At 31.6% G+C, this 23,843-nt stretch overlaps 1 protein-coding gene across 1 annotated transcript; it reads left to right on the top strand.

Moving 5' to 3' along the window:
- Nucleotides 1-14,814: 14,814 nt before the first annotated feature.
- On the top strand, nucleotides 14,815-18,095 carry LOC122513067. The gene is made up of 2 exons (XM_043629302.1): nucleotides 14,815-16,739; nucleotides 16,817-18,095. The coding sequence occupies exons 1-2, from the start codon at nucleotides 14,815-14,817 to the stop codon at nucleotides 18,093-18,095; spliced, it is 3,204 nt and encodes a 1,067-aa protein (XP_043485237.1).
- Nucleotides 18,096-23,843: the final 5,748 nt, after the last annotated feature.

Genomic DNA, 23,843 nt, shown 5'->3' with positions numbered 1-23,843 from the left:
TTCAAAAACGGCACATCATTGGTCTATAGTAATGTCTGCCGAGAATTAGCAGTAGTTACTGGGCCATTACTGATGTTCAAAACGTCCCATTGATGGGCCAATGATGGCGCCGATGGTCAGATTTTAAAATTTTTTAAGACTGGGCCAGCTCTAGGCCCAATAATGGCACATTCATGGCAAAGTTGATCAATCTTTAATGGCAAAAAGCAATTGCCAGTGATGTGACGAAGATCGGCCCATTAATAACACATTAGTGACACTTTAATGGAAAAATTTTGTGTCTTTGATGGCAAATTATTATAATTGCCAGAATTGGGACGTAGCTTGGCCCAGGAATAGCACATTAATGTCTATCATTTTGTATCTATGATGGCAAATTATAATTGCCAATATTGGGACGTAGCTCGGCCCAATAATGGCACAGTATCGGCCAGTGTCCCTAGTAGAAATTTGTCCTAGTTATTATAAAGGAACTGTCCAGTCGCGCTTGAAATTGTCTAGTTACTTTACAAGCCAACTGGCTAATAACTGGAATGGAGTGTCACGCTTTTTTCATCAAGTTATTATCTAGCCCAACTTTTTAAATTCTGGTCAACGGTTCTGTAGAAAAACTAGACAAATTAATTCTTTTAAAATACTGAAAATTTGTTTAATATTAAGATTTACTGTAGTTAACACATTTATTTCATGCAATTAATATAAAATTTCTATTTATCACCAAAGAAATTCAATAAAAAATATTTTTGGAAAATTTCTGTATCCATTATAATATTCATATACATAATAAATGGAATAGAATAAAAAATTATATAATATTTTATAATTTTTAATTAATTAGTTGAACTACTATATAAAAATAATGTAAATAGTAAATTATTACATGTAATTTTCTACATTACTTTTTGATTTTTAATTGAATTAAAAAAAATTCTAAATTCAAATATCCTAAATATTTACTGTTTTCAAACAACTTTCATTTTTTTTAATGCACTATTATTAACAATAACACTGAAACAAATATTTTTGATTAGTATAAACAATTATAATCTATTTAAACTTTAAAACGATTACGTAATTTCACCGAAAAAATCTTGGGGGGTAACGGGGAGCGAACCCGGGTCCCGCTGGACTAAACTCGCACCGCTTAACGCACTCGGCCGTTCAATGCAATGGATACTGAGAATTAATAACCATTCCACATATGTTTCAGTTCAGTGCCGTAACTAGAGATTTTAAGCATTGGTATATACTTTTAATATTTTCTATGTAATAAAACATTTTAGATGATTTTTTAATTATTATAACTTTTTAGTAATTTAATTTGCAACGTTAACAATTAAAAAATAAATTGATTGCTGTAATTAAATTTTTAATTATTTTTATTAATTTATTATAAATTATTATAAATATTTATTAATTAATTATATTAATTAATATTATTAATTAATTTTATTAATTAATATTATTAATTTATAATAATAAATTAATTAAATTTTTAATTAATAACAAATTAAAATGAAAAGTTTTAAAATATTGGAAAGAATAAGAACAAATTTATCTCTAGCAAATAATCAGTCGAGCTGTCTAGTTATTAGACATTATTGATAAATCGTCCAAGCGCCCATCCTGCCGGAAGGACGTTCCAAAAAAAGGCTTTTAAAAAAAGGGAATTCAACTTTTCTTTTCTGGCACTCTTTGGGGTTAAAGTAAACGAAAAGACGAAAAAATACATATTTTTGACTTTTTAAAATAATAATATTAAACCATTTTTCAAAGCCTTCAAACTTGCTATGTTTCTAAACAGTGAAAAAAACATTTTTTCGTAAATTTAATGTAAAATCCCCAAAAATCAATATTTTTTGACCGGACGAGTCTCTTTCTCTTCAGAAACGTTCAAAGAATGAAACCTAATTGTTCAATTAAAAAAAAATCATTTTTAATATTTTTCAGTATATTTGAGTGTAGACTCAGGCGCGAGTCCCTTCGAAATTGCTCTATAAAATTAATATGGAAGCAGATAAATATAAAACTAAATATATCGTTGGAAAGGTAATAAAACAAGCTTTCAAATGATGTAAATATCGAGTCTTTAAATTTATAAACCTGGGCTAGGCAGTCTCTTAAATAAAGCGAAAAGCGTCCTGCCGGCAGGACCGGGCTTCGTCATTCTGTGACTAAAAATTATGTGAATTTTTGGAACATGTAACTTCTTCAAACTACCCAGCCCTTAGTTTTGAACTTACAAGCTCGATATTTATATGCGCTGAAAGCTTGTTTCATTACCTTTCCAATGATATATATCATTTTTTATTTATCTGAATCCATGTTAGTTTTCTTTAGTGATTTCGGAGGGACTCACCTGAGTCTTTTTCGTCCTGCCGGAAGGACGTTGGACGATCTATCATTATTGCAGTGTCATCGACACGACAAACTTAGAACTATAATTTCTAGGAGTACTTTAAAGTAACATTAAAAAAACTAGACAGAAGTTATGTCTAGCCAATATAAAATTCAACTTGAATCTTTGACGAAGAGCGTCGGTCAGTAACTTTACAGTTATTTACCAGTCCGCCTAGAATCAGCGTCCGTGACAAAAACTGTCCAGTAACTTTAACAATCGAGTGGCTCCATGACAAATTTCTACTAGGGGTAGTGTAGCTTATAAGAACCCTTTTGCTTCCTCGACTTCACGTCAGAGTAGCAGAGTGGTCAGAGTGGTCAGAGTGTTAGGCTTTGGTGCGTCAGGTTCAGGTATCGATCCCCGCGAGAGGTAAGAATTTTTCAAATATTTGTAAGTTTGCGTTTAATTTAGGGAAATAAACTGTATAAATATTATGAATTAATTAGTTAATTAAATAAAATTTTTTGTAGCATTTGAAAGCCAAAAAGTCTATTTTCGCTACAAAAAAATCGATTAATTTGTTATTGTAAAATTGGTAATTTAAAAAAAAGCTCCTAGCGTTACCTCAGAAAACATCTCCTTTAACAAATGCACTTTGATTTTTTTGTTTTAGATGATTCTATTGGGAGTTATATAGTGTACACCGCAAATCAATTTTTTTGAGGCGGCTGAGGAAAATCTCATTATCTCGCTCAATTATTTCTTTAAGGAAATACTTCAAAAGACATCAAATTTTGTTTTATTTTACAAGAAAATGAGTAGGGTAGACTAAGGCTAAATTTTAAACTGTCAAAACAGTTAAAATTCATTATCTTTCGAACGGAAATAGTTAGAGCATTGCAATTTTGATTGTAGATGGCTGTAATCACTCTAAATAAATGTACAAAGTTATGTAACATTCTGTTCATTTTTGTGGTGTCTATAATATAAAGTGTGTTTTGACCCTACTTTTGTACCTAAAGGTTTTTGCTAAATATTTATAGTCAGATTTTGTATATTTGTTGTTAAAGCCAAAAGCGCGCCCAAGGGCTAAATGTTGAATGTATTTTTTCCATGTTTTTTTACATTTTTTCCGGGTTTTTAGGTTTAAAAATGAATTATTTGACATTAGGCAAGTATGCGGTCAAAAAACTTGAAATAAACCCACAATTTTTTTCTTATTTTGAAATTTTAATTATTAACTCTATAACTGTTTTAGCTATTGTCAAATAAACACAGAAGTTTTATTAACTAAATTACCTTAACTTAAAGCATACTTTAACTTATCTACTACTTAAGACCCATCAGAAAATAGTTTTAGTAGGCTAGAAATAAAATTTAACATTTAATCCCAACATGGGGCTAAGTGCTAAAAAACATTTTCAAAAAAGGACAAAACATGCATTTTACGGAAAAATATCAGAAACTTTTTTATTGAAAGTTGTTGAGGACAAGTTGCCCTACAATATTGATCAATACATATTTGCATCGAAGCGGATTTATTGTGTAAAAGAAATCATTTATTCAAAATTTAATATTTAGACCCAGTCTCCCCTATTGTTAAAAAATATCTATTAATATACGAAAAGTGGAAACTACGCGAGCGCGCTTTAGCGAGCATTATTTTTATATTTAAAATTTCAAATTAAATTATTTTAATTCAAATTAAAAATTTTTTTTTTATATTTTCCATATTTTCTATTTCTCAATCACAATTATTGTCTTCACAAAATTATGAGTTTCATTTTGAAATAATATGCACCATTTCTATTGCTCAATTAAAATTTTTAAAGAAAATTCTAAGTTTTATTTAGAAGTAAAGGAAAAAATTTGTTATAGTAGTATAGCTAGGGGGGTACGGGGACAGGTTCTGATCTCGGCTAAGTACCCTCGGTCGGTAATGCAGATTTCTACTTTATCAGTGGTTGGTCGGGGTTCTCTGTTTTACCGACCGAGGGTAGTTCCTGCTGCCACCGCTAGATGGCGCCACTTACAAATTCCAAACCCCTTGGCGGGAAATTTAAAAATTTAATTTCAAACTTTCGCGTGGCTTAGAAGGGGGGCTCTCTGTTTTACCAACCAATTTTTTTAGTTCTGGCTGCCGCCACCATTGAATTCAAACCTGCATGGCGGGAAATTTAAAAATTTAATTTCAAACTTTCGAGTGGCTTAGAAGGGGTTCTCTGTTTTACCGACCGATTTTTGAAAGCCGGCTGCCGCCGATGGATGGCGCCACTAGCAAATTCAAACTTGCTTGGCGGGAAATTTAAAAATTTATTTGAAAAATTCAAACTGCTTAAACAGTGAGCCGCCATTTTGTTTTACCGACAGAGTGCGGTTTGAGTGTACAAAACATAGCTCCATTATTTATTTATTATAAAAAATATTATATGTGTAGGGGAGAGTCTCCAGTTGTGAGACACCTCCAGTTGTGAGACAGTCAATTTTTTTTAACATGCAATATTAAAAATCCGATTGGTTTATATAAAAACATTTCTTTTTACATGAGCCAACTTTTTCGTGTACGCCGAAGCGGATATATAAACTGTTTTTGTTAAATACCAACACTGTGTGTGATAATCGACTAAAAAGCGTTTTTTCAATAAATGCAAAGTACTTTTTTTCCAAGTTAATTAATTGGAAAAGGTAAATGTAATGCATTTTCTTTTAGTGTTTTCCTTATATTTTGTGATGCAATTTTGCATTGTTCCAATCTACGGTTGAAAATAATTTAATTTTCCTTTTTCAAAATAGCGCCAATTTCTGGGTGTGAGACACAGCATATCACCAGTTGTGAGACGGTGTCAACACCCATCTGGGCAGCATAAAAAATACGACTTTGCAGGCATACTATTTAAATGTTGTTTTATTTTGTTTTCTAGTATTTTTGGGCATGTCAAGTGGAAAAAAGTCAATTGATTCAGAAGAAATCAATTTTAATGCTCTTGTTGAAGCTATTAAATTGTGTTTATTTGATAGTCATATTTTGGCGAATAAATATTATTATTTAGTATATAATAATATATATTATTAATATATTTAATTATTTCTACTAAACATAACGTTTTATGTCAAACTTATTAAATTTTAGCAATTTTTAATGAGTGTCTCACAACTGGAGACATTTTTTTTTTTTGAAAAAAGCGATGTGCTCGGAAAATGTATCGTAAAATTTTTTGAGTTCATCGAAACACTATACTTTCTTTTAATAAAAGTTGCGTATTTCTGTTACCTTTCGAACGGTGTATTTTATTTACAATTTCGTTTACCTGTTTACAATTTACGGGTCAAAAATGAAACCCGTCTCACAACTGGAGACTCTCCCCTAATATCATCAATTTATTATAATTGGTTTATTTATATTATCAATCAATTATTTATTTATAATCAATCTACTATAGTTGTTTACATTAAGGTAAGTTTAATCATTTATAAATTTTTTTAGTGTATATTTTATATTATATTGTACAGCTTATAGTTTATTTAATAATAATTATTATTTATAACTGTTTATATTTATTTTCTTATATATATCATATTTATTTTATAATATATTACCAAACATAATAATATATTACCAAACATAATAATATATTACCAAACATAATAATATACAATTTTAAATTCAAATTGTATTTCGCGCCAAAGAAAAAATTCAATTGCGATACCTTCAAAACGATGTTCCTTCAGTCCTAAAAGAAGTGGACGTCTCTCATTGGTTTATTCTTTTAGTAAAAAATTATTCAACTTCAACAATAAAAATTATAAGAAAAATATTTATTATTACAAATTTTGATTGTATATTTATATTAAAAGTATTATAATTTAATGTATAAATCTAAAGTTAAATTTTATTTCAATTTTATTTATTTATTCAAGATTGGACTTTACTGAAATTTCTACTATTTTAATTTGTGGCGGGATTTAGCTTAGAAGGGGGGCTCTCTGTTTTACCAACCAATTTTTTTAGTTCTGGCTGCCGCCACCATTGAATTCAAACCTGCATGGCGGGAAATTTAAAAATTTAATTTCAAACTTTCGAGTGGCTTAGAAGGGGTTCTCTGTTTTACCGACCGATTTTTGAAAGCCGGCTGCCGCCGATGGATGGCGCCACTAGCAAATTCAAACTTGCTTGGCGGGAAATTTAAAAATTTATTTGAAAAATTCAAACTGCTTAAACAGTGAGCCGCCATTTTGTTTTACCGACAGAGTGCGGTTTGAGTGTACAAAACATAGCTCCATTATTTATTTATTATAAAAAATATTATATGTGTAGGGGAGAGTCTCCAGTTGTGAGACACCTCCAGTTGTGAGACAGTCAATTTTTTTTAACATGCAATATTAAAAATCCGATTGGTTTATATAAAAACATTTCTTTTTACATGAGCCAACTTTTTCGTGTACGCCGAAGCGGATATATAAACTGTTTTTGTTAAATACCAACACTGTGTGTGATAATCGACTAAAAAGCGTTTTTTCAATAAATGCAAAGTACTTTTTTTCCAAGTTAATTAATTGGAAAAGGTAAATGTAATGCATTTTCTTTTAGTGTTTTCCTTATATTTTGTGATGCAATTTTGCATTGTTCCAATCTACGGTTGAAAATAATTTAATTTTCCTTTTTCAAAATAGCGCCAATTTCTGGGTGTGAGACACAGCATATCACCAGTTGTGAGACGGTGTCAACACCCATCTGGGCAGCATAAAAAATACGACTTTGCAGGCATACTATTTAAATGTTGTTTTATTTTGTTTTCTAGTATTTTTGGGCATGTCAAGTGGAAAAAAGTCAATTGATTCAGAAGAAATCAATTTTAATGCTCTTGTTGAAGCTATTAAATTGTGTTTATTTGATAGTCATATTTTGGCGAATAAATATTATTATTTAGTATATAATAATATATATTATTAATATATTTAATTATTTCTACTAAACATAACGTTTTATGTCAAACTTATTAAATTTTAGCAATTTTTAATGAGTGTCTCACAACTGGAGACATTTTTTTTTTTTGAAAAAAGCGATGTGCTCGGAAAATGTATCGTAAAATTTTTTGAGTTCATCGAAACACTATACTTTCTTTTAATAAAAGTTGCGTATTTCTGTTACCTTTCGAACGGTGTATTTTATTTACAATTTCGTTTACCTGTTTACAATTTACGGGTCAAAAATGAAACCCGTCTCACAACTGGAGACTCTCCCCTAATATCATCAATTTATTATAATTGGTTTATTTATATTATCAATCAATTATTTATTTATAATCAATCTACTATAGTTGTTTACATTAAGGTAAGTTTAATCATTTATAAATTTTTTTAGTGTATATTTTATATTATATTGTACAGCTTATAGTTTATTTAATAATAATTATTATTTATAACTGTTTATATTTATTTTCTTATATATATCATATTTATTTTATAATATATTACCAAACATAATAATATATTACCAAACATAATAATATATTACCAAACATAATAATATACAATTTTAAATTCAAATTGTATTTCGCGCCAAAGAAAAAATTCAATTGCGATACCTTCAAAACGATGTTCCTTCAGTCCTAAAAGAAGTGGACGTCTCTCATTGGTTTATTCTTTTAGTAAAAAATTATTCAACTTCAACAATAAAAATTATAAGAAAAATATTTATTATTACAAATTTTGATTGTATATTTATATTAAAAGTATTATAATTTAATGTATAAATCTAAAGTTAAATTTTATTTCAATTTTATTTATTTATTCAAGATTGGACTTTACTGAAATTTCTACTATTTTAATTTGTGGCGGGATTTTTAACTTTCATATTAAATAAATTGTAATAAAATTTTCTATATTCAATTTTCAACTTAAAAGTAATTTAAAATATACAGATTAATTATTTATCTTGCTATAAATTCTTTAATTATAGTAATATTTATGAAAACCTTTTTTTAACTATCCCACCCCTGAGCCTAATGTCTATACTTAACCTAACCCTAACCACAAATAGAACAGTGATAGAAATTAATGCATTTTGTTTCATAGTAAAAATATTTTAATCATGGTGAGTACGCTATACTTATTTAATTAATATCATTATAATCGTATTATAGAATCATTTTATAAATAAATTTTTGTTTTTTTTCTTTAGGATCCGTCAAATATGATAATAAAATGTTTCTGCAGCAATGAGAAATGCCGCTTCCGTCAGCTGCAGCGAGAAAACGTGAGGAAAGTTTGGTGTAAAGTGATTATTAATTTGTTATTCCAACCTTAAATTAATTAAAATGTTTTTTAAAAAACATTTTTATTAATCTTATGTTTTCTCTTTGAGACTTTTGAGTGGATCCTAACCTAACCTGCGAAATTTATAAGTGAAAATTCTTTTGAATGTAAAGTTCAACTTAAAGTGATTTTAAATTATAAATATTAGACTTTATCTTATTCTAAAACTTATAATTATATTTAGTTTATCCAAAGTTATAACTTAAAGAAAAAATTTTTTATTGTTTACAATTGGTTTATAGTTTTGAATAAACCTTTTTTCTTGATTTATTTATTTAAGTATTGACAGGTTTACAAAAATAAAATCACCCTTTCTGGACGTTTGAAAAATGTTTATTCAAAACTATAAACTGATTGTAAACAATAAAAAATTTTTAGTGTGAATGCTCAAAGTATAATAAACAATTTATAATTAATAAACATTTAAAAAATCATATATTCTCACTGTTTTATTAAAAATAAGTAAAAATATGTTTTATATGTATTAATATATAATACACTGAAAAAAAAAGTTCATTGAATCAAGTAAATGCATTTTCTTGACCTGATTTATTTGAAACAAACCCATATTTTCTTATTGGAAGAAATTTATTTTCTTGTGTCAAGTAATTTTGAGCATTGATCAAAGTTATTGAAATAAGAAAATATGGGTTTGACATAAGTAAATATCCTACTGTTTCAAACGAACTGTTTTACATGCGCCAAGTCTCGAAAAAGTATTGAATCAAGAATATCATGTTCTCACGTCAAGTAATTTACCTTGAGTCATTTGGTATCTTGAGTCAAATAATTTTTTTATTTCCTTTAAAGCAACTATTTATTTCATCCAACACCCATAGTCTTGAGCCAAGAAAATGGGAAGATTAATACAAGTTAATAATTGTTTCAACTCAATTAAAAATTATTTTGTTTCAAAGAAATATTAATTAATCTAAGCATTTTTTTTACTTGAAGCATTTCTATATTCTCATGTTTCAAAATCATTAATTTCTTGCGAGAATGTTATATTTTCTGGAATGAAATATTTTATTTATTCAATTCAATTAAGTGTAAGATCTTGAATTAAATCATTCTTTTGTTTCCTTTAAAAAAGTTTTTACTTAATTCAACGCTCATATAATCCTGATTCAAGAAAATACGAAGGTTAATATAAGTAAATATTTGTTTCAAGTTGATTAAAAATTATATTCAATTAATCCCATATTTATTTGAAGAAAGAAATTCATTTTCTTGTGTCAAGTAAATATTAGCATTGAACAGAATTCTTGAATTAACAATTTAGTATTTGGCAGAACTCAATATGTAATTATTTCAACCAAATATTTTACTTTTCCGAAGTACCAAAAAGTATTGAATCTAGAATATCATGTTCTTAAGCAAAATAATAAAGTATTGTGTGGAGAATTCATGTTTCTTGAATCGAATCATTTTATTTATTTGCTTTGAAACTTTTTTTTACTTAACACAATGCCGGTGTTCTTGATCCAAGAAAATATTTTTCTTCAAATGTATATGCAACTTAAATATCAGTTTTTGAAAACTGTCCATTGAGGCTAGGATGGCATAGTGGTAGCGTGACGGCTTCTGGTGCGTGCAACCCGAGTTCAATTCCTCCGACCGTGGAAAATTTTCTTTCAAGGTATATTTGTTGTATTTGTGTTAAGTAATAATTAAATGTAAATATATATGTAAAATAACAATTATTTAATTATTTAAATAAAAAATATAAATGTTAATTAATTAAATAATAAAAATGTTTGACCTAAGTATTAGAAAAGATGGGATGGGATGGGGGTAAGGGGGGGGGTAATTTAAGTAAATAATTTACTTGTATTGAGAAAGTATTTTTTTGATTGAAATCTATAAATTTTCTCAAATCAAGAAAATATTTTCTCGGACAGAGAACATACTTTCTTGATTTGATACATAAATGATTTTGAATTAATATATTCTGCATTTCTTACATGCTACTTAACTTCTTGATCGAATTCCATATTTTCTTGGATCAAGAATATCTGCGTTCTCTCACAAAATAAATGTTTTCTTCATTTAAATCTTGAATTACTTGAACGAATGTTACAAAAAATTGAATGAATCAAATAAAATAATTCAATTATCTATATATATTCTTAGAAGAAGAAAATATTTTATTCATTTAATACATTTCATACTTCGTATAAGAAGACTAACTTCTTGGTCGAATTCCATATTTTCTTGGATCAAGAATATATGTTCTTCTCCCAAATATCCTATGTCAAGAAAATCGTTTTCTTGAATCAATACTTTAATAGTCTTGGCCGTATTCAATCCCACGATTTGCTTCAACCAAGAAAAATTTTCTTGGTTCAATACTTTTTTTTTTTCAGTGTATAATTTTCAGAATCAAATAAATATAGATCTGGAAAAAATGAAAAATGAAATTTATGATCCAGAACGTCCAGATCTATTTATCAAACCACAAAGCAGGTGGGATCAGCTCCCTGCAGTCAATCCTTTAGGAGAAATTCCGGAAAATCTCATAGAGGAGGTACTTGGGATGGATGATATTCTGTTGGAGGATATCATCCTAGATGATATCCCAATACCAATAGGTCAGGATGATATCATAAGGCCAATGGAGGAATTAAAACAGGAGGTTATAATCGCTCCAAACCAACCCATTCCATTTGTCAATGATTTAACTGAGGCTGCAGGAAATTATATCCGCACCCGCACTCAGCCAGCATTAATTATTAGAACGCCACCGGTTGGTCTGATAGACCAAAAACTACCCATACTGGAAGAAGTACCACTACCAGCGCCACGACGCCGGATTGCGCACATTCCACGACAATTGCCAAAAGTGCCAACTCTGAGAGCTCCAGCAGTATTAGCGCCACGACAATTGCCACCAGTGCAAACTCCGAAAGCTCAACCAGTGCCAGCTCCGAGAGCTCCAGCAGTACCAGCGCCACGACGCCGGATTACACGAATTCTCCGAAAATTGCCACCAGTGCCAGCTCCGAGAGCTCCAGCAGTACCAGCGCCACGACAATTGCCACCAGTGCCAGCTCCGAGAGCTCAACCAGTGCCAGCACAACGACAATTGCCACCAGTGCCAACTCCTAGACGTACGATTCAAATCAATGCTCATCCTCTTCGAAAAAATAAATGTCGACGCTTGTCAAAGGCAGAGAGAGTCTTGGCAACCGCATCCTCGAAAAAGAGGAGTTAATTTTCTATTCATTAGTTTTTTGTTTTATTTTTTTTCATTATTTTTAGAAAATTTTCTATTATGTTTAAAGTATGTAGCAAAGTAACCATTCATTTTTATTTTCAACTTTGCTATTTTTTGTTTTATTTTTTTCATTATTTTTAGAAAATTTTCTTTTATGTTTAAAGTATGTAGCAAAGTAACCATTCATTTCTATTTTCAACTTTGCTTGAAGTGAATTTCTCAAGTAAGAGAAACTTTTTCAAATAACTAATATCGTTAATGTACTTTCCGATTTTTAAACATTTTTATTATTCATTTTTTTTTGTTAACTTTTTTTATTGCTTGATACTGTCTTAATTTTCAATATTTATATATTATAGTTAATATTTTTATATATTTCTTTGTGGTTATGTACATTAACGATATTAGTTATATACTATAATTTTCTATTCATTATTTTTTTGTTTTATTTTTTTCATTATTTTTAGAAAATTTTCTTTTATGTTTAAAGTATGTAGCAAAGTAACCATTCATTTTTTATTTTCAACTTTGCTTGAAGTGAATTTCTCAAGTAAGAGAAACTTTTTCAAATAACTAATACCGTTAAAGTACTTTCCGATTTGAAACATTTTTATTATTCATTTTTTTTGTTTACTTTTTTTTATTGCTTGATACTGTCTTAATTTTCAATATTTATATATTATACTTGATATTTTTTTTATTTATTTTTGTGTGGTTATGTACTTTAACGGTATTAGTTATATACTGTAATTTTCTATTCATTATTTTTTTTATTTTATTTTTTTATATTTTAGAAAACATTTTGTTACATTTTTAAAATGTATTAGTCTGATTATTGTAATATGATTATTATACTTGTTTTAAATTGCAATATTATATATAGTGAAATTACATATATATATATATATATATAATGAAAAGCTTTTTTATGTTTTATATATATTTTTCAATTTTATGAAAGTAAACAATTATTTTTTTCTAATTAACTGTGTTATGTACATTATTTTGCATGTGCTATATTTTTATTCTGAATATATTTTTCATATATTATATTTTTAATTAACATATATTATATTTTCATTTTGCGTATGTTATATATTATTTTACATGTGTTATATTTATTTTCTTTTTTTTTGTTTATTTTATTATTAGCTTCACGTTAATTTAATATTGATTTGTCTGTAATTTAAAATTGATATAATATTTAAATTTCACTTATAACAATTAAATCTAACTTTCACTACCTTAAATTTTTTATTCACTTAATTTTTACTTCAAATTTAATAAAATTAGACTTTATTTAAGTTAATGAATTTATATTTATAAAAAAAGTTTTTATTTAATATAATCTACTTGACTTAATTAAGGTAAGTTTAATAATTTCTAATAATTTTTTAGTATTTATATGTTATATATAATACTGTTTGTAGTTTATTTAATATTTGTTACTACATATTATTCAAAACTATTTTATAATATTATGTGCATAATTTACTGGATCCAAATTAGTTATGAATTAATTTATTATAAATATAAGAAAAAATATTTCAATTTAAAATTCGCGCGTTACCGGCGGTGAGCTTGTTATCAGCGGTGAGCTTGTTATCAGCGGTGAGCTCACAGTAGTTCGAGTCAACCACCACATGTAGCAGAGTGGTGAGCGCGCGTAGTGGGGGAACCGCTTGGCGGGGAGAGAGACCTACGAGGGTGACTAGCACGCAGTAGAGAGCTCATTCCAGATCGCGGAGAGGCATAGAGCGGTCGACGATGGAGAGCTGTAACTGCTACGAGTGCACCATGAGGAAGGTCTCCATGTACAATGTAAGTATAATATAATATACTATAAAATAGTATAGTACAGTATACTTTCTTTAGTTACAGAATGAAGGTAACGAAGTACCGCTGCCCAAAACACCACCAGGGTCACCACCCAGAGGGTTCTGCCAACGTCAACCTCCGTCGCCAGAGCTGTCACCTCTGCATCAGATGGCACTCCAGTGGCGTCCATTTTCACCGCCGTGGATGCTGGTGGAGAGGCCGCCGACACCACTGTCCAGGTCACTGACACCTCAACCAAAGAGAGAACCGGAGTCTCCCCACCCTTCATTCAGTTGGGGACTCCACCCAGGTCGCCTACACCGGTGGAATGGTTGCCTACAACCCCGCCAGGAAGTCCGCCACGGTGTAGGTCACCGATACCCAGGGCGCAGTCTCCCGAGCCCAGGGTAGAGGAGAGAGAGCCGTCGGGACCTCCACCAGAGGCGCAGCCACCGCCCGCTCACGGTCGGCGTCGCTGCCATCGACGGCGGCGCGTAACTTTAAATTTAACTCTGAATTTTATTTTTAATAATCAATAAATTTTTTATTTTTTTGTAAATTAGTATATTTATTTTGCGTATCCTGTATAGAAATTGTTACGACTGCGTTAGAGTAAGAGTGTTGCGCATGCGTGAATAGGTGGGGGAAAATTTAAGAGTAGGGATGCGTGATAGGTTGGAGTGAGGGTAAATGGTCTAGTGCGCATGCGTGAAAGGTAGGAGTGGGGATTTCGGGGTATATATTCAGGGATTTTGGCGAGTTTAGTCAGTAGCTGTTCTGTTCACAGATTCAGCGGTTCCAACAGCAGCAGCAGCATCAGCAGATTCCCCTTGCCATTACTAATTGTCTTTTTTGTTATATTTACTGTCTTTTTGTTATATTTACTGTCTTTTTTGTTACATTTACTGTGTTTATTGCATTTACTTTGTATTAGTTTGTAGGTTAAGTTCTTTAGTTTGTAAGTTCGTTTTGTTTAGTATAAGTATTTTAGTTTGTAAGTTCATTCTTTTGTTAGTTTGTAAGTGTGTTCTTTTTTTAGTTTGTAAGTGTGTTCTTTTGTTAGCTTGTAAGTGTGTTCTTTATTCTTTTTTGTTAGTTTGTAAGTGTAATTTCAGGTGCAGAGATGAAGCGGAAGGCGACGACCACCGATGGACCACCACGTAAGTATCCGAATTACGGTACTATTCTCGACGAGAGTGACGTAACTATTACTCTTATCCAGGAGGCTCTAGAGTTGATTCCTCTTTTAGACGACGTCAATTTAAGACGTTCATTCGTTGGGAGATGGATTGTAGAATGCTCACAACATGAAAACGTGTTATCGAGCATTCTCAAGTCGATGTACTTTACACATCAAAAGAAAAGATGTGTGAGCATTCTACAATCCATCATTAGACTTCGCGCATTATTTGAGTCCCATATTGTAGATGGCGCTGGAATCGGTGATCCAGATATAAATAAACGTGTGCGCTGGGAAGAATGTGAGAGTGCGTTTGCGTGTAGACTGTACACTAATGTAATTCTAAATCTTGTACACATTGATATAAGCGCGTTTTTAGACGATGGGTCCACACTGTTTCAAGACCATATTAGAGGTGCTTTAAATAAGAATGGACCCATCGTCGTGTACGGCGTACTTATCGCAAACTTCAAGAGGGTGGAGAATGACGAAGAAGTTGTAAAGCCGATTCCTTTTGGAACCAAGGCCAACAACATCTTCCCTACGACCCTTTTAGATGATTGGTTCGAGCAGTACATTAAACAGCCGATTCTACATAGTGTTGAAGAGTTTTACGCCAAAGGTTCAAATTGGAACCTACAGTCAATTATAAAGCTTGAAATCAATGTAAATAAGTATAATCCGATGCGTGCGAGCTCATACATTGATCTACCCTCACAAATTAAAAGAAAACAAGCCTGTATTAACGTGCAAAACAAAGATAATGAGTGTTTTAAGTGGGCGGTACTCTCAGCCTTACACCCAAATGTAGTGAGAAATGATCGAGTTTCGAATTATAAAGAATTTGAAAATGAGTTAAATTTTGACGGTATAGATTTCCCAGTAACGTTGAAAAATGTCTCAAAATTTGAAAAGTTAAATAATATTTCGATTAACGTCTATGGTTTATCAAAATATTATGGGGACTTTACAACACATCCCCTTCATCTCTCTGCTGAAAAAAGAGATAAACATGTGAATCTCTTATACGTAGCTGACATGTATGCAGATGAGAGTGTTGAGGAGAATGTAATATGTGATGAAGGTGATTTTATGAATTTTCATTATGTATGGATAAAAGATCTATCGCGACTTGTATCGAAACAATTATCTAAAAAGAAATGTAAAAAACATATCTGTGACAGATGCTTACACTACTTTTCATCTGTAGATAGACTGAATGTACATCTCGAAAATTGTAAAAAAATGAATGAGTGTAAAATTAAATTACCGACGCCTGACAAGAGTCTGATCACATTTAAAAATTTTAAGAACAAAGAAAAGGTGCCATATGTAATTTACGCCGACTGTGAAAGTCTACTTCTTCCAGCGGATGAAGATGTAGACAATTTAAGTAAGACTGAAGTCTTCCAGCGTCACAAATTGTTATGCATCGGATATTATATCAAATGTAGCTACGACGAATCATTATGTAAATATGTACCGTGTCCGAAAAATGAATCTGACCCTGCGAAATGGTTTGCTGAGAAGTTAAAGCAGATTGCAGAGAAAATGAATAAAGTTTTTAAAAATCCGTTACCGATGACTGCATTAACTCCTCAAGAAATCAATGATTTTAAGCGAGCGACAATCTGTCACATTTGTCATCAGAAAATACCGGCAAGCGAAAAGAAAGTCCGCGATCACTGTCACCTTACTGGCAAATATAGGGGTGCTGCCCATGAATCGTGCAATCTAAACTATCAAGATTGTCAAACGATCCCCGTAGTATTTCACAACCTAAGTGGCTATGACGCCCATTTTATAATTCACGCGATTTCGACGAGCTTTGAAGGAAAAATTGACCTCCTCCCCATTAACAAAGAGAAGTATATCTCTTTTACTAAACATGTCAAGGGGAGTGAGGTCAAATTTCGATTCATTGACTCATTGCGATTTATGGCAGCATCCCTAGAGAAACTCGCATCGTACCTAGTACGGTGACAGATCCGGAAAAAATTAAATTATTGACGCGCAAGGGTGTATTCCCTTATGAGTACTTTGACTCGAAAAGTAAGTTAGATGAGACAGAATTGCCCCCGATCGAGAAATTTTATAGTACGCTTTATGATGCCGGTATTTCTGATGACGAGTATGCGCATGCGCAAAATGTATGGACCGAGTTTGACTGTAAAAATCTATATGACTATGTCCATTTGTATATGAAAACCGATGTATTGTTACTTGCGGACGTCTTTGAAAATTTCCGAGTAGAATGTGTAAAAGCGTATGGTTTAGATCCTGCCCACTACTACACAACCCCCGGTTTAACTTGGGATGCTATGCTCAAGTACACGAGCATAGGATTGCAACTAATAACCGATATCGATATGATTATGTTTGTTAAGTCTGGTATTAGAGGTGGCGTTAGCCAATGTTGCAACCGATATACTAAAGCAAATAATCCGTATATGGAGAAATTTGACAAAAATGAAGATACAAGCTATATTATGTACTTCGATGCCAATAATCTATATGGCTGGGCAATGGCTCAAGCGCTCCCTTATGGCGGCTTCAAATGGGTTGATAATGTCGACAACTCCTTCGATTTTAATGTGCCTGACGATTCACCTGTTGGGTACATACTCGAAGTTGACTTGGAGTATCCTGAAAATCTCCACGATACTCACAAAGATATGCCATTTTGCGCAGAAAATGCGAAACCACCCCTCTCGAAACAGGAGAAATTATTAACAACTCTCCAACCAAAAGAAAAATATGTGATCCACTACCGCACTTTAAAACAAGTTGTCGCCAACGGCATTAAGCTTGTTAAAATTCATCGAGTCTTACAGTTTAAGCAATCAACATGGCTTAAACCATATATAGACTATAATACGATGATGCGAACCAACGCCAAGAATGAGTTCGAGAAAAATTTGTTCAAGCTCATGAACAATGCGGTATACGGTAAAACAATGGAAAATGTCCGTAAACATGTCGACATTAAGCTTGTCACCCAATGGTTTGGCCGCTATGGAGCTGAAGCCCTTATTTCTCGCCCGAATTTCCATAGTCGAGCGATATTCGACAAAAATCTGGTTGCCATTGAACTGTGTAAAACCGAGGTACTACTCAACAAACCAATCTATGTGGGGTTAAGTGTGCTTGATGTATCCAAAACGCTAATCTACGATTTTCACTACGGGTATATGTTAAAAAATACGGCGACAATTGTAAACTGATGTATACCGATACAGACAGTCTAATCTACGAAATTAAATGTAAAGATATCTACAATGACATGAAAAATGACATCCAAAAGTTCGATACGTCAGACTATCCCGCAAACAACGTGTACGGCATTCCGCAAGCCAACAAAAAGATTCTCGGTCTAATGAAAGACGAATGTAACGGCAAGATCGTTACCGAATTTGTTGGCTTGCGGAGTAAGATGTACAGCGTACGGGTTGAAGGTCAAGATTTTATTAAAAAAGCTAAAGGTATTAAATCCGGTGTTGTTAAAAAGAGTATTCACTTTGATGATTATGTAAAATGTCTGAGAGATTTTGACATTCAAACTCGAACGCAATATAACATTAGATCGCGGTTACACAATGTCGAAACTGTAAAACAGATAAAAGTAGCCTTAAGTCCGCAAGACGACAAACGATATTTGTTACCGGGGAGTACTGACACTCTACCGTGGGGACATTATGCGATCCCTAAAATCGACGAATGATTTTGTAAAATATGATTGTAAAAAAAAATAAAAGGTTTGTTAATAAATAATGCAATTATATACAATTTCCATGTGTTTTTATTTAAAAAATCCTTCCATATATACATAATAACATGATTAAAACTTATATTAATGTAATATAATTTAAATGTGCAAATCGCCCCCAGTAACTTAACGCAAATGCCAATCAGCCAGCAAAGCAATCAAAGATTAATGTTAGCGTAGAATCTCTTTATAAATCAAAACTACTTCCAACAGCAGACCTTTACAATGCCAGTGCCAACTGATTTAATATTGATTCATTATTGATTCATTGTTGATTCATTATTGATTTATTATTGATTCATTATTGATTCATTAATGATTCATTGTTGATTCATTAATGATTCATTGTTGATTCATTATTGATTCATTGTTGATTCATTAATGATTCATTATTGATTTAATGTTAATTAAATTTGGCACTGGCAGTGTAAAGGTCTGTTGTTGGAAGTAGTTTTGATTTATAGAGAGGTTCTACGCTAACATTAATCTTTGATTGATTTGCTGGTTGATTGACATTTGCGTTAAGTTACTGGGGGCGATTTGCGAATAATAGATTATACATTTGCTTTATCTTCCCACGTATTGTGAGAATTATCAAAGCCAAGCCATTTGACAAGAACTTTGTTTCCACGTGTCTTGAGAATTTTTTCCACAAGATAAATATCTGAATATTTTACTTTAAGAAGTTCCTCTTCATAAAATCCTCCGCTGATGGGTTGATCCTGGTAATCCTTGAGCTTGTAAGTCACTGGTTGAGTTGATACAACTTGATCCACGGTGAATATTTCTGTTGTCCAATTGGGTGTATATCCTTTCTCGAAAACGTTTTTATATTTGCTTACTCGAACTTTGTCACCAATTTTATACTTTGGTCGTCTTAAAGGAATTTTTCTCAGTTTAGAGATCCTTTCTTTTAAAATTTCAACGTCTTCTGAAGTAACATCTTTAGGCTTCATTCCAATTGTTCTATGTTTGGTATTATTGTAGTTGGAAATAAGAGTAGGCAATATATCATACCACTTGTAGTTTCCTCGTAAACTAAATTGCATCCACATTTTTCTTTTTAGTGTTCGATTAAACCGTTCAACAATGGAAGCTTTCATATTACTGTATGTTGAGTAAAAATTTATTTTATGCTTTTTCATTAATGCTTTAAATTGTGAGTTATAGAATTCTTTTCCTTTGTCACTATGCAAGTTTTTTGGTATGCGTTTTTTAGCAAATATAGATTGCATTGCATGAGAAACATCTTTTCCATTTTTACTTTTTACTGGAACAGCCCAAGCATATTTCGAAAATATGTCTATAACTGTTAGTAAATACTTGAAACCTTTATTTATTCTTGAATAAGGTATCATTTCTACTAAATCTGCTTGCCATGTCTCATCAATATCACGCATTTCAACTCGCCGTCGAGGATAATTTTTTCTAGCCTGGGTATGAAGTTCATTCACTACTGTTAATTTTTTGTTGTTCATTCTCGAGAGCACTTAAGCGAGTATCCAATTCACTAATAATTTCAGCTGTTCAATAAGATAAGTCTTCATTTATATCTTTTTCAAAATTTTTTATTTTTTCTGTAATAGAGTCTTCAAGAACTTTTAGAAATAAGTTGTTATTGTCCACCTCTGATCTAAGTGAGGCACTAGCTTCATACAATAAACGCACTTCGTGTTTTATCATATGTCGTACAAGTTTTAAATTGACAGCGTCGTTTTCTTCTTCAGCGTTAGCAAGATTAGAGAGTTTTCTTCCTTCAACGTCAAAGTTACCTTGAGAATTAAGTTTAAAACCAACTCCAGGAGGCCCTCGTCTTGCTGTTCCTCTTTGATTGAGAGGATGTCCGAACACGTCAATGCTCATTGTTGAAATGAATGATATTTGCTAAAACACATCTTAATATATAATTTTAGCTTCACGTAGTTCCTCAATGATAGACATGATTTCATTATTGTGACTAGGATTTCCAGCAGCTTGAGAAGCCATTAATAGTCTAAGACGGTCAACCAACTCATTTGGATCATCCCAATAGATATATTCTCGTTGAAAATTGGTAGGTGTTCGAGGGAAGAATTGAGATATAAAATTCAAATACTTGTAACTCTTATCCGTACGTATAGATTCAGAGGAACTATACTTCTTTTTGTGTGCATTAGTAGCAATCAGAATCTCTTTATAGTTTCTTTCATCATCTTCACTTATAAGTGATGTAGTAGGTTTACTTTTAAATAAAAGTTCAAGTAATCCAAGCGTTTGAAGATATCGTTTATTACCAATTTTTACATGCTGATCTTCAAGAGTTATTGGTGAATCACCAATCATAAGTGATCCATCACTTAGCTTACGTATGCCGTATGTTGAATCTAAACATTGCTTTCTATTATGATTTAATAAGTATAGAAATTTATTACTTATTTTATCATCATCTGGAGATTTTTCAGTTTCACTTTCAAAGTATATGCTATCATCCATCTTCTGCTCTTTCTTTTCAATCTTGATATTTTCATGTTCAGTGTCTGTCAAGTTAATAATTTTTTGTAAGGGTTGAACTATCGGTTTAATAGTTTCAGTCAGCACATTTTCAGCTTCTTCTTTTCCTAATTTTAACATACGATGTTTTCGCCTAATTGCCTCGCTAGCTTTAGCAATTTGATGAAGATATTCTTTTTCTTTATGAAACATGTTATTATTACAAGGTTTCATATTGAACTAACAATATTTTAGGGATGATCCTATATTTATAGTGTTACAAAGCTATCAAATCCTTTTCTATACCTTCCATCATTTAAATCAGAATCCTTATCAATTACTACAAATCCATATTTGTCTGAATTCCAACATGTTGAACATAGTTCTCGAAATTGATTAAATGTCATGTCAGTATTAACATGATCATCATAAACATGCCTTAAATTTTTCTCATCTTGACGAAAAAGAACTAGTAAATTAACATTATCACGTACCAAATGTTTAGGAACGCGGGCATATGTTTGACAAAGATAAGAAGAATCAACATCAACATGTCTACCTATGCAAAAGAATGCCCTTACATTATCTTGCTTCTCGCAAGCAATATCATCAAATATAAATATTGAATTTCGTTTTGCATCTTTAGGAGTAATGACTTCTTCATGCTCACTAAATGGTAAATACTCTACTCCTTCAACATTATTAACAACTTGTTCCAAGAATTTATACTTGGGTTGATGTAAAGACTTTGAGTATAAGTAAATATTATCAAATCTAAGACCATTAGGATGTAAAATTAAAGAAGGAGTACATTGTCTTTCCACAATTTGATGGTCCACAAAAAATAGCTCGAATACTACCGGAAAATAAACTACCATGACGCTTCACTTTCTTCTCTTGTTGTTCGACAATCGAGTCTAGATTGACGACTGGCAGCTTGTGAAGTTGTTCCTTGAACCGCATTCTGATTTAGACTGCCGCTAAAGGTATAAATACAGCGCTTATATAGCTCAACAAGTCATTCTAATTTTAACTTTCACAGAGTAAGGTATGATTATACATCATCGCTCTCAAGGAAAAGGGTTAATTAATAATCTTATAAACAAGTTACCATTTGAATTACATTTGCCAGGTTATCAATATTGTGGACCAGGCACAAAGTTAGCAAAACGTCTAGACCGAGGTGATCCAGGTGTTAATCCATTAGACGCCGCTTGTAAAGAGCACGATATTGCTTACTCGAAAAATCGAGAAAACGTTGAAGAAAGAAACGCTGCTGATAGAGTATTAGCTGACAAAGCGTGGCAACGTGTATTTGCTCCAGACGCACAATATAGTGAAAGAGCTGCAGCTTACGCAATAACAAACGCTATGAAAGCAAAATCAAAATTTGGAATGGGAGTAAAGAAGAAGACCAAGTCAAAGAAACGAGGTAAAGAAGACAAAATCAAAAAACACGAGTAATCTTAGAAAAATTGTGGATGCTGCAAGAAAATCAATAATTCCTGGTAATGATGCTCGATCAACAATAAAGTCAGCTATTGAAACAGCTCGAAAAGCTGTAAGGAAAGCAGGTGGTAGAGAAAAGGTTTTAACACCTCGAATTCTACCTGTTCCATCAAAAGTTGGTGGTCTGTTACCATTAATTCCAATTTTTGCTGGTCTAAGTGCACTTGGAGCGCTTACTGGGGGAGCTGCTGGTGTAGCAAAAGCTGTTAATGATGCAAGTGCAGCAAAAGAGCAGTTGAAGGAAGCTCAGCGTCATAATAGAGAGTTGGAAGCAGTGGCACTTGGCAAAGGTCTACATTTAAAACCATACCGACAAGGATTGGGACTTCATTTGAAACCATACGTTAAAGGACAAGGTATTAAGAGGCGATGTAGAAAAAAAAAGTTTAAAGCTGCCTCAACGAGCACTTACAGATCTAGATTTACTTAATATGCTAAAGAAATGAAAATTTCCCATTTTCGAGGAGTTTTTATGCGAAATGAACTACCTATAAGTGGTCCTCGAAAAACATGAATCCGCCATTATTATTTAGATGATAAAGATGGTTCTGGAACTCATTGGGTTGTCATATAAAAAAGTTAATATAAAGCAGTATACTTTGATAGTTTTGGAAATCTTCAACCACCCTATGAACTTGTCAATTACTTAGGTTACAATACTTTATACAGTATAATCATCAAAATTATCAAGATTATAATAGCTTTAATTGTGGTCATTTATGTCTAAAATTCTTATGTGGACAGCTTGATAACCTCAAAAATAATTCTATATAAGTGATTGTAAAGTCATTGCAGCTAATCAGTATATAAAAAGTCATCACCATGGAAGAATCTTTTACTCTGACTATCTCAGGCAATTCATCTGTCGGAGGCCAGAATATTTTCCTCCGATAGAATATTTTCTAATAACAATTATGCTACTTGGCTTAGTTGAATTACTAACCTTTAATTCACTTCCTATATTGCTCAAGGTAAAAATAAATTTTATATTGGTGATAAAGTGATTACTCTCCCCCCGGAGCTATGAAATTGAAGATATTGAAAAAATATATTCAAAACTCTATTGAAAAATGGATCTGAAATTGTAAGAATCAAACTAACAATAATCTTTACGTAGTGAAAAACAAGCAGCCTTGAAGTGAGGTTTTGAACAAAACGATTCAAGTGGTAAAATTATTAGGATTTACTCCCGAATCTTGACAGCTAATAACCTCATCCGTCAGATGTC

Source organism: Leptopilina heterotoma, unplaced genomic scaffold, assembly GCF_015476425.1.
Source record: "Leptopilina heterotoma isolate Lh14 unplaced genomic scaffold, ASM1547642v1 Lhet_132, whole genome shotgun sequence".
NCBI classification, from domain to species: Eukaryota; Metazoa; Arthropoda; class Insecta; order Hymenoptera; family Figitidae; genus Leptopilina; species Leptopilina heterotoma.
The sequence above is the reverse complement of the archived record's forward strand: the minus strand, read 5'-3'. Positions and strand labels throughout refer to the sequence as shown.

Coding starts and splice junctions, on each gene's coding strand:
- LOC122513067 (XM_043629302.1), top strand. CDS start 14,815: ATGAAGCGGAAGGCGACGACCACCGATGGACCACCACGTAAGTATCCG. Junction 16,740..16,816: donor CTCCCCATTAACAAAGAGAA/GTATATCTCTTT, acceptor GATTTATGGCAG/CATCCCTAGAGAAACTCGCA.